This window comes from Asterias amurensis, chromosome 7 (genome assembly GCF_032118995.1).
Source record: "Asterias amurensis chromosome 7, ASM3211899v1".
NCBI lineage: Eukaryota > Metazoa > Echinodermata > Asteroidea > Forcipulatida > Asteriidae > Asterias > Asterias amurensis.
In genome coordinates, this window is record NC_092654.1 from 22,384,046 (window position 1) to 22,396,561 (window position 12,516).

General features: G+C 39.0%; 1 protein-coding gene across 2 annotated transcripts in view; it reads right to left on the reverse strand.

Annotated features, from left to right (window-relative positions):
- The window catches only part of LOC139939351 (uncharacterized), a 102,320-nt gene extending 90,142 nt beyond the window's left edge, over positions 1 to 12,178 (reverse strand). For both annotated transcript variants that reach the window (XM_071935152.1, XM_071935156.1), the window contains exons 1-4: positions 11,840 to 12,178; positions 8,884 to 9,099; positions 6,341 to 6,427; positions 1,514 to 1,606 (exon numbers count right to left, since the gene is read on the reverse strand). In XM_071935152.1, the coding sequence (XP_071791253.1) occupies positions 1,514 to 1,606; positions 6,341 to 6,427; positions 8,884 to 9,099; positions 11,840 to 11,918 (475 nt within the window). In that variant the 5' untranslated portion in view covers positions 11,919 to 12,178. The remainder of the gene's footprint in view (positions 1 to 1,513; positions 1,607 to 6,340; positions 6,428 to 8,883; positions 9,100 to 11,839) is intronic.
- Between the last annotated feature and the right edge of the window lie 338 nt (positions 12,179 to 12,516).

The window sequence follows — 12,516 nt, forward strand, 5'->3', positions numbered from 1 at the left end:
CATTCACTGTACAAACCTACGGGAATGACCAATATCCAATATCGATGTACAAGGTAGACATTCACTGTACAAACCTATGCTAATGTCCAATATCCAATATCGATGTACAAGGTAGACATTCACCGTACAAACCTATCGGAATGACCAATATTCTATATCGATGAAGGTAAAATGTCGAATATCCAATATCTAAAAAGCATCATCGATATTTGCTGTACAAACAGTATGTCCAATATCGAACATCATCTTTACCGTCAACAGACAAGGCGCACATATACATAATAAACTATACAAACTGAAATGTGTAGTTGCTCACCAGCGCAAAGTTCGCCAGAATTGTCCCAATTTCCGTTTGAGCATTCCTTGGGTGTGTTTAAAGGCAGTAGACATTATTGGTTCTTACTCAAAATATCTATTAGCATAATACCTTACTTGGTGACGAGTAATGGGGAGAGGTTGATGATATAAAACATTGTGAGAAACGGCTTCCCCTGAAGTTCTATTGTTTTCGAGAAAGATTTTGTTTTCCACGTATTTGATTTCGAGACCTCAGCTTTAGAATTTGAGGTCTCGAAATCACTCATCTTAACGCACACAACTTCGTGTGACAAGAGTGTTTTTCCTTTCATTACAGTCCACCCGCAGAACACTCGATTTAATAAGTCTCCTTTGTGATTTATCTGCGCGAGTAGGCGTGATTTTTCATGCGTGACCTCGGTTTGAATACTAATTAGTACAAAGTGCTTCTGAAATTCAGTCTTTTTCGGCCTTTTCTGGAAAGTCTCAACCAAAATAATGTACCAGTAAATTGAGACAAAGAGCATATTTGTCGTTATGTATTAAACAAATCGGTCAGCTCAATTTTTAAAAAGAGGATCTTGTACGTGAAAAATGGCTTCGAAAACGGAGAAAACAAGTCACAAAAACACGGCAAATTTTCCCGTTATGAACGTCGGCAGCAGTCCCCAATTAGTATGTATGGATAGATTATTTCATATTCTACCTGGAAATGTTTAAACCGAGACCGGATCGTTCCTAGTCCAGTCAGGATACAGCGATTTCCACCGTTAATCCAAATTTCACATTACGAAAAAGTCAACTATTAGACAGAATGGTTTTCTTGCACGGGTGATTGGCTGACGATGACATCATCAACTGATAGGGCAGCATGCTGTTTTTTGTTGGCATGGTACCCTGACCACCAAGCCTAAGTTTGTCAATAACAAAAGCGCCCGTCTATACCATGGGCTGAATGAGCTGATTCCTCATTCAGCCCATGGTATAAACGGGCGCTTTCCGCATTCCTTGGGTGTATACACTGTAAACAAAAATGAGGGTGTGTTTAATCATAGAGCAAAGATGTACGAACCATAACAGGTTGAGGTGTCCCATTAACTGCCCATGCAGCTCTTGGGTGTACACTTTTCAGGAGGGTTTAAAGCAATTTCTCAAAAACTACAGCACCCTTATGTTTTTCGAGACATCATTTAATAGATTCGAGGTACAAACTCACCAGCACAAAGTTCGCCTTCAAAATCTTCTTCGCAGTCACATACACAAGTCGAATCGTTCCAATTTCCGTTTGCGCATTCCTTGGGTGTACACACTGTAAACAAAAACGAAGGCGTGTTTAAATATCGGTGTTAACGGTACTCCTACATTAAAATCACTATCAGAACTTGTTTTATCAGCTATCAATTCATTGTTGTGGTCATGTTTTTCTCCGAATAATTTTGCTACAATTTGACCGAAAAAATTTGACCGCGATTCTTCGGTTTTGAAATTTCCCGCCCTGTACTGGTTCCCGGCTATTAAACCAACACTGAAATCCAAGCGGTTTTGTAACCAGCGAACGTCATAAACGTGGTCAAAAAATGGTTACGTATTACACATGAAGCAACGAGAGTAAACAAAGATTACGCCATGTTACTCCGTGTGTTGTGTATGCGTTTTCATCAATACTATATAGGCGTGCGTGTGTCCAATCCACTCCGTATCCTTGGCCCCAGCACCACTAATATCAAAATCTTTTGGGTTTTTTTGAAAAACGATCTGCAACGATCTGCATCATGAAACTTACCGATCTAATGCTTCAAGGTGTAGGTGTGGGGGGGGGGGGGGGGTTGGAGGTCAGGTTTTCTATCAGACATAAAGAAAACCTGCCCCTTGGTTTTGTTGTATGTGGACTCCTTTTGTTCTGGTTTTGCGTTAACTCCTGTAAGGTTCTTTTCAAAACTACGCCAACTCACAGAGAGATTGTCATTACATGGTGTTGCGTCAAACCTTCCGAGATTGTGTTTCTGCCGTGTAAATTTTCAAGAAATCCGACACAATGATTACATGTATTTGGTTTTGTTTTTTATTTTTCATAAAAAGATACGCAAAGAATGCATGCACAATGCACTGGTTCTTTATGTCAGCAGGGTGACAAGACATGAAAACAACTCCATCCGCAACTGGATGTGTAACCCCGTGTCGTGACATCAACCTTCACCAGCCGGAAAAGGATGCGCAGCTGATGTGTAACCCCGTGTCATTGACATCAACCTGCACCAGCCTTAGTTTTTTTTTTTTTTTTTCTTCTTCTTCTTCTTGGAGGGGGGGGGGGGGGGGGTTCAAAGGTAGTGGATTCAACTTTGTTTGAAGACAGAATAACCTGTGTCCAGTTTCATGGCTCTGTTCACCACCAAATTTAGGCACAGAACTCCCTGCTTCCGCAAGTGCCGATTTTTTGTTTACAGTAAGCAGATCCATTAAATAGGGCCATAGCCTGTACACATTGATGTTTCCTTTTTTTTTGGGGGGGGGGGGGGCGGGGGTAAACCAGGGTAGTACAATAAACTTTGTTTAAAAACAAATTGACATGGTCTGTACACAATGATTTTATTATATTCTTTTAATGTACAACTTAATTTACAATTTACAAAGAGAACCACAGCTAACTTGGTACATAACATAGTCTTGGCCCAAGACTATGGTGCTTGATATTGGATAATGTACTGCGCGCGGTTGTAATAGGCCAAAGCGCGCCCGCCACGGTATGATTTAGTTTATTGGACGGCTTGTAATCTAGACTATACTGGCAAGCTACCATAGTCTTGGATATCTTGCAGCGCTGTGTTAACTTTCTGCATTGTTTTCTGCTTCAGCTTTCCGACGGACCAATCAGCGTGCGATCGTAGTAATAAATTAGCATAATGTATTCTGTGACCCAGGGTCATTCATGTTATGATTACACGGCATTGGCAGCTCCGTGTTTGTCGTGGAGGAAGAATCGTAAGAAAAATATGAAAATTGTTCACGATTATGAAAAAAGAATGAAGATGAAAAAGTAAGCCGAAGCTATATTGATCTGCTACCTAGATGGCAATGAATTAACGACTATGTCAAAATTTACCAGCTAGTGCCCTCTCTGCTGACGGTCTGTGTTGTGATAAACTCCGTCAGTTCTCCGTCAGGAGTAGTATGAGCCCAGCTTTTTGAGAGGTTGGATTTGTCTGACTTGAGTCACCAACACTTCAATGCACACAGATGCATATTTATCCCTTGATTTGAAAATGGCTCATTGGCTGACATTCTTTTTTTTAACTGACATGTTTCTTCTGTGCAATTGCTATAGTTGGGTTGATTGATGATCGTAACGGAACCCTCGATGGTCAACGGATTAATATTATTATTATAATCAAAACAAATGTACACATTTTACATTAAAGCTTGATGCAGAAAAAGTTTAGCACAATGAGACCCAATATAATCACTGAACTTATTCTATGATTTGTATTTATGTCATTCTTCTGATAGGGCACATTTCCAGGAAAGGAGTCTGCTTTAAGAGAACTGCTGCATGACCACCTTGGGGTACTGAAGTAGTTTACTTTCTAAGCCTCGTCTTGTCAGATGAATGGGCAGTCGACTGCTCTGCATGCAATTGAGGAATGGAGTTCTTGATTCAAGAGAGACAAACCTGTGACAGAATCAAGATTCAAGCGTATATAGTTGTGGAAGATATATTTTGCTTTTTTGCAGAGGATGTCTCAAGAAAAAAGGAAAAGATGGAACATCATATTAACTGTCAATCAAGAAAGACATATGTGAAGAACTGTACTCTGAATGACCCTGGGTCACAGAACACTTATGCTAATTTATTACAACGATCACACGCTGATTGGTCCGTCGGAAAGCTGAAGCAGAAAAAAATGAAAAAGTTAACACAGCGCTGCAAGATATCCAAGACTATGGTAGCTTGCCAGTAGAGTCTAGATTACAAGCCGTCCATTAAACTAAATCATACCGTGGCGGGCGCGCTTTGGCCTATTACAACTGCGCGCAGTACACTATCCAATATCAAGCACCGTAGTCTTGGGCCAAGACTATACCCATGCCAGAAGGCAATCATAATCCAAAGTAACAGTTACATACATGTATGTAATGAATGCCGTGAGATATTTGTGTGGATGCACATGTGTCAACCACCATGCAGTTACTACTTGGTGGAGAAAAACAACAACATAGCTTAACTATAATATCAGTTTAAATTGATAATGTATGAATTTTGCCAATTAGTTATAAAACGCAAAACAAAATTACCCATCCCATCACATTTCTACTGACTAAGTGCATGTGTTGTTCACACATGTATTATACAATGTAACGTGGATGGAGGTAAAAAATAAACCTTGTTCGTCATGTTCGTTCATGTTTTAATTTAGTCAAGGATAGCCTTCAACTATTTGGCAGCAGAAATAAACTGATCAAACGAGGCATCATTCAGTATAATTCATGAATCATTTTGTGGCCCTTACCAGTCCGTCTTTAGCCGTCGATCATCAGGGTTTGGCTCATCGTCTTCGGCCTGACGATCACCGTCCCCGGGCTGGTTAACTGCAGGCACCGCAAATGGCTCAAACCGGTATGGCTCATCAACGGCAACGCCACGTACTCTTTCTTCCTAACACTTCTGGTGAGCTCCCCTCATCGCTAGAGCCCTCACTCTCCTCTGAAGTACTTCCCTGAAATGCCTTTTCCTCATCTATACTGTGGTTTTCCCAAACTCGCTGCTATCGGACATTTTCGCTGGGTTTGTTTTGGTCGAAAAAATGCAGCTTATAGTGTCCGATGTTATTCCGCATTCAATGTATATAAAAAATGCACGCACACGATCGACCCGATACACTGTGTACAGAGCTTCGGTACGTGGTGTGACGTCACACACAGCGTATGAATGGTTCGTGGGTCACCGGCTTTTGCCGAAACTGAGTTTTTCTGGGTCGGAGTACGCCGCGCGAATTTGTGTTTTTTGCATGAAGGAAAAGGTTTTATTGAATACTACTAAAATATCAGTCCTTATTTTACATTTCTTGAACAAAAATAGCAATATTGGCTATATCAATAATCCGTTCACATCGATCTTTAATCATAGAGTAAAGACGAACAGACAGGTTGAGGTGTCCCATTAACTGCCCATGCAGCTCTTGGGTGTACACTTTTGCAGGAGGGTTTAAAGCAATCGCACAACATCGGTTAACAGTATTGTCCAAAGGCCCACACTTCATGTATCACAACTTGTGTATAAAATAACAAACCTGTGAAAATTTAGGCTCAATCGGTCATCGGAGTCGGGAGAAAATAATGGGAAAACCCACCCTTGTTTTCGCACGTTTCGCCGTGTTATGGCATGTGTTTACAATTAATCTGTTATTCTCGATATCGAGAATATAATTGTTTTAATATTTTCTCAAAAAAAAAAAGCATTTCATGGAATAATATTTCAAGTGAAGTCTTTTACCACTTCCTTCTGTCAACCCTGTAAGTTGTTATCTAAATCTGTGAACTTTTAATGGTTGTTCTGTTCAGAAAGTGTCCATGGCTTTAAAGTAGGATCCAATAATCGGGAACCATATCCGTTTCATTTGGGTTTTGAAATTTGATAATTTGTCTTCATTACATTTTACAATGGTCTTTTAGAATTGAATTAATGCAAAAAACAATAAAATAAAATTAAATACAAATCATTCTCTATCTTTCAAAATTACTACCATGGGTTGTACAGAAAGCTCAAATCGGCGAACGTGATTGAAAGCTGAACTTTCTTTTATTTGAAACCAAAACGGACAGTCCTACTACGCCCGGTTCATACTTCCTGCGAATGCGATACGAATGTTGACGTCACAAATTCGAATTTGCATCAGTTGAAATGTGTTCAACTTCTACGAAACATTCGCTGCAAAAACAGTGCTGTGATGTCAAAAATTGTATCGCATTCGCAGGAAGTATGAGCCGGGCTTTATTCGCTGAAGTTTTTGCAACATGTTACACCTGTGTTTCCCTAAATAAATCTTACCATCACAAAGTAAGCCTTGGTAACCATCATCGCACTCGCAGGCACAGGTGTCGTTCTGGCTGCTACCATTTACACACGGCTTGCATTCTGTATAAATAAATAGAATAAAATCAACAAGAAGTACTTGTTTTGTTAAAGTTCATTGAACTTTAAAGTATATCAAATTGGCCGATGAAGCTATTCACGGACTCGACTTATGTGGTTCCATGAATATGACTGGAAACTTTTAATTTTTAAAATGAAGTTTTCACGAATAAAGAAAGAAATCGGTTCATTTGATCAGACCGGGTTTTTAAGTTTTGTTTATAATCCGTTGAACCAGCATTCATAAGTCAAAAGGTGTTAATTCAAATTCTGATCATCAGTTTAGCATTCACCGGTCAAATAAGATCATTCCATTTTCAGTTTCGTCAAAGCCAGCTGCAAGAGCTGGACGAACATTTAGATTCATCAAGTGTAAACACTCAGGTAGAAATTCAACTTCAGGATGGTCAAGCTACAATCCCGGCCCCCGGCCATATCTCGTTGGGCCCCCTGGCCCCTTTCAATGTTGGTTCTCATTGTTGCACGGTCTTCTTCTGCGTTCCAGTCAACATTGAGCGCGGGGGGGGGGGGGCGGAGGACAGGGGAGAGAATGTTTATTGTCAGGGGAAGTGGACAGAGGGTTGCCCAAGCATTTTGGCCTGGATTGTAAAGTGCAGTCTTAACTGCCAATAAATAAAAAAAAAGAATGACTGAAACTAATCTTAATGAAAAATAATAATAGTGTGAGCACGAAAACGAAATTGAATGCAATAATAGCTATAACCTAGTTCGAGTGGATTAGGGGCCAATGTGTAAATTTGAATGCCTGGTTAATAAATTGAATGAATTTTTGCTGAAACTGGCCGGGAAAACATATATAAAACAACAACAGCAACAACAACAACAACTAGACATTAGGTGTTTGTGAACAAACACAAAGCTGTTCCGTGTTCTTTTGCTTGGATTATGTGCTAAAATGACCAAGGAGTCTATAACTGAAAACAAGTTTGAACATGTTGAATAGTGTCTTGAGTTATGGTGCCACTTCCGGTTGACCCGGAAGTAGAGGTCGACATGGGGTAACAGTAACCTTAGGCTAATCTCCAATGCCAAAGGAGTCTCTAACTGAAAAAAAGTTTGAAAATCGATATTGTCCCACTTTGGGTTGACCCAGAAGTAGAGGTGAAGTTGAGGTCACGGTTTTTTTGCAATTTATCTCCAATCCCCAAGGAGTCTATAACTACCAACAGTCTAAAAATCGCCGTGTACTTCTTGAGATATGGTCCCACTTCCGGTTGACCCGGAAGTAGAGGTCAACTTGAGGTCACGGTTTTTCAAAGTTTATTTTTAACGCCTTAGGGGTCTACAACTGAAAAAAAGTTTGAAAATCGGTTGTACAGTACTTGAGATATGGTCCCACTTTCGGTTGACCCGGAAGTAGAGGTCAACTTGAGGTCACGGTTTTTCAAAATTAATCTAATCTCCAATCCCCAAGGAGGTTAAACGTCCGTGTACTTCTTGAGATATGGTGCTACAAAGATTTCCCAATTAAATATGCAAATATGGGTCACGTGGTTAATTAATTACGATTTTAAAAAAAGTTGGGGTCGGTGGTTTGATGTTTGATCAAGGACGATTTGATTTCACAGAACTCTTAACCACCAAACTCTGCGCTTATGATCACCATTTTCCGCTAACTGTGTTTTTCAAACATCATCGTGTCATGCATGCACACAGGTTATGTTGGGCTGACAATTGAGAAAAAGAAAAGGCCACACTATCGATATAAAGATAAGAATCTAACTGAAATATTACAAAAAAAAGTTACATACTGTATGGCATTTACCATAGAGAATGTTTAACAATAACATGGAAGTGACTGCATCCAGTTATATTCAAATGCGTAGACTCATCTCAAGAAGTCACAACTCATGATAGGTACATACTGTATGGCATTTACCAAAGAGATTATTGAACAATAACATCGAAGCGACTGCATCCAGTTATAATCAAATGAAGATTACTGGCTAATTGATTAAGATTTTTATTTTTTTTTACATTTAGAGTAAAGCTTATGTTCTAAGCTTCAATTTGGTACAATAAACTCACTCTTTCGTATTATGGTGTAGGAGCTTAGGCTTAAAGAAAAAAGGTGTAAAAATTCAATGGGGTTTTGGCGAGAAACAAAGAATAATAATAATAATAATAATAATAATAATAATAATAATAATAATAATAATAATAATAATAATAATAATAATAATAATAATAATAATAATAATAATAATAATAATAATAATAATAATAATAAAAATAATAAAAATCTCGACGAAAACAATATCTGTTCCGACGGTAGGTTCGAACAGCTAAAAATAAAAATCTCGACAGAAACAATACCTGTTCCGACCTAACCTGTTCCGACGGTAGGTCGGAACAGCTAATAATAAAAATCTCGACGAAAACAATACCTGTTCCGACGGTAGGTCGGAACAGCTAATAACAGTAACAGCAGCACTAACCTGTTATATTGATGCTAAACACACAAGTGTCATTCATGCACTGTACGATAGTTTCTCCTATTGGAAATTCATCTCCAGATTCCACCATTTCTTCATCCTGATTGAAACACTCGACGGTAACATTTGCACCTTCTGTAATATTTGGCCAGACAACAACAGCCCCTCCCTCTCCATGAATCGCATTCTGCTCAATGTCATAGGGACAGTCGATGTCATCTGCAAGGATAAATAAAATGGTTAAGAGTGATGTCAAAGGCAGTTGACACTATTGGTTACTGCTTTACCGACCCAGGCAAATCCAGCTCCCTCCTTCACGCACCACTAAGCCTAATAGTTAAGCAGCATCCAGCAACAGAGTCCAGCATGCTCTTAAAGACGATCATAGCATACCGATCGTAACATTGAGTCATCAACCACCAGTTCTTTTCAGAACCAACATTACTCAAATGAGATATTCACATCGAGGCTTTACCGCAAGCCTCTCTTAGTTCTTATTCCTGTATAGTTCTACTTAATGTGTTGACTACTTTCTTTGAATGAACTTGCCTAATTTCTTTAGAAGTCTCCCGAATTCCGAAAATATCTACCCGGCTGTAGCCTATATTCTACTATTAAAAGTAGAAGGATATATAAGAAAATTTCTCGAAACAACATAATCTACCCAGCCATACCAGGTTGCCGCAAACCAATGCGAATCACGTGTACTTTCATTGAGTTGTGGGTTCTGGAAATAACCAGTGGTGAATGACTTTGACGTTTCGATCAGATACACCGATCGTCTTCAGAATTTTTTTTTTTGTACATGGAATCATAATGGTTAGCATTGTTTAAATTATTGTATGCATTGTTATACTTAAAGGCACCGGACACTATTGGTGATTACTCAACATATTTGTTAGAATATAAGGCTTACTTGGTCGAGCAATGGGGAGCTGTTGATAGTATAACACATTGTGAGAAACGCCTCCTTCTGATGGAGTAACGTAGCTTTGAGAAAGATGTAGTTTCTAACCCAAATATTAAATTGCTTCAGGACTGGAAGCCCTTTTAAGGCATAGCCTATTGTGCAACAAGAGTGTTTTTTCTTTCATTACTTTCTTGCAACTTCATTGACCAATTGAGTTTAAAATTTCACATCCATTTTATTATGCATATGTTGGGTGCACCAACTGAGAATTCTGGTCTTTGACAATATTTACCAAAGGTGTCCAGTGCCTTTACTACGGAGCTCTGGAAATCCCATCGCACATGTAGAGATTCTGAGATAATTTATGCTACTGCTGTATGATGACATCATAAACGTAAGATGTCGACACCCTGAGATTATTTATCTCGGTGACAACATTTCTAATAAAGATGTCGTCCATCCTTCCAATATATCTTATCTTAGGGTGTCGACATCACGAGAGTAAAATGCCGTCTTTCCGACTCGATGTTGACATCCTGAACGACACAATTCGTCTTGGGGTGATAACCCCCTGAAAATGTCGAGAACCAAAGATACATTGTCTTGAGAAGACAACATCCCATTTACAGGGAAAGTAAACGTTTGGTAATTGTCAAAGACCAGTCTTTTCACTTGGTGTATCCCAACATAAGCATAAAATAACAAGCCTGTGAAAATTTGAGCTAAATTGGTCATCGAAGTTAGGAGAAAATGATGAGAGAAAACACACCCTTGTTGGACGAATTTGTGTGCTTACAGGTATGAATAAAAGAATTCTGGCTATAAGTCTTTTATTATTTTAGTGAGAAATTGCCTCTTTCTCAAAATCTATGCTACTTCAGAGGGAGCCGTTTCTCACAATGTTTATACAGCTCTCCAATGCTTGTTACCAAGTCAGTTTTTAAGTTAATATTTTATATGAGTAAGTGCCAAACGTGTACCTTCCCTTTAAGAATGTCGTCATCTCGAGATCAAACAAAATTGGGGACAACATTATACTTTCAAGTCAGCGTCATCCCGAGATAATTTATCTCTAGGTGTCGTCATCTTACGTTTATGATGTCATCACCCTGCAGTAAGTTGTCTCAGAATCTAAAGAAGTTGGATGGCAGTTCCAGGGCTCCGTAGATATTCTTTTATAAGCACAAACTTTTTAGGGTATTTTTGTTTAGGGAACGAAGTGTGATACAGAAAACCTTAGTTGTGTAATGATTAATATTGATGCGTTTATGTTTACTTCGACCTGCCACAAATTTATACAGCATGAATACTTTTTTAATCGAATTGACTGTAGCACAAAAACAATGTTTAGAAGATATAAACTTGAACTTAACAATGGCAATATCTAGGTCTAGTTATCTAGCTTTTGTTCCCAAGCCTATGGACAGACAGACGAATGACAGACAAACGAATGACAGACAAACGAAAGGAGCATACAGCACATGATTAAAGGATATACAACAATCATGGCCGTTATAATCTCCATTACACGGACATACAACATTACATAATTATGCAGCATCTTAGCATGGAATTGCAAAATTAATTTCAAGTTTTCTAGTAAAAATTGAAATAGTGGGTAATGACTTTAAGGCACTGTACACGTTCGGTAATTGTCAAAGACCAGTATTCTCACTCGGTGTATCCCAACCTGATCCCAACATAACGAATAAAATAACAAACCTTTGGAAAATTGGGCTCAATTGGTCATCGAAGTTCCAAAAGAATGGGAAGAAGAAAAAACACCCTTGTTGCACTTGTGTGCTTTTAGAATAAGTAATTTATTATTTGGGTGAGAAATGACCTCTTTCTCAAAAACCACGCTACTTCAGAGGGAGCCGTTTCTCACAATGTTTTATACTCTCAACAACTCTTCATTGCTCGTTACCAAAAGTTGTGCTTACAACTGTTTTTAGTAATTACCAATAGTGTCCAGTGCCTTAAATTTAAAATAGACATCCAGACTTTTCGAATCCAGACTTTTTGTGAATTAAACATTATTTGTTTTGCCTTCCTGTGCACTGACGATCGTTATTAAGATGCAGCAAACAAGCGAACACACGAATCTCCGTTGAGCATACGTCATCATGACAGTCACTACAAACACCAGTCGCTTTATAAAAGAAGACAACTTCTTTCCAACACCCGTCCCTGGCCCGCCAAAAGCACTGCCAGAAAGGTATCGACAGAAGTCAATAATCCTTGTGACTCCAGCTTCCTCTATATCCACCTAGATCAATTGAAGTCATGTGCTAATCCCTCAGGTGAGAGAGTTTGTTTCGTTGGATTGATGAGATGCAGAAGGGATGCAACCGGTTCTCATTTCCTTATAGTGTCGCAGCTACGCAGTAGAACTCGACCGCGATTCTGTATGTCTCTACCAACGCGGTTCAAAGTGCATCCATAAGATGCAGTTTGTGTAGCAGTAATAAATAACGGCATAAACGCTTCTCTTTGGTTACGCGGCCAGGGTGATACCAATGTCAAGTGACCTTTCAGCTATGGTAATGCCCCACTCCCAACTGGAGTACAGTTTTAGAAGAAACTATAACTGCTGATAACAATACATTCTGTGAATGTTTAACTTTCTGAGCTGACTGAGCCAAATAGATCCGGTTTGGCAGACGCAATGTCACGAATAACTTACACATTGAGATAAGTGTGTTGTTATGACTCATTAGCATAAC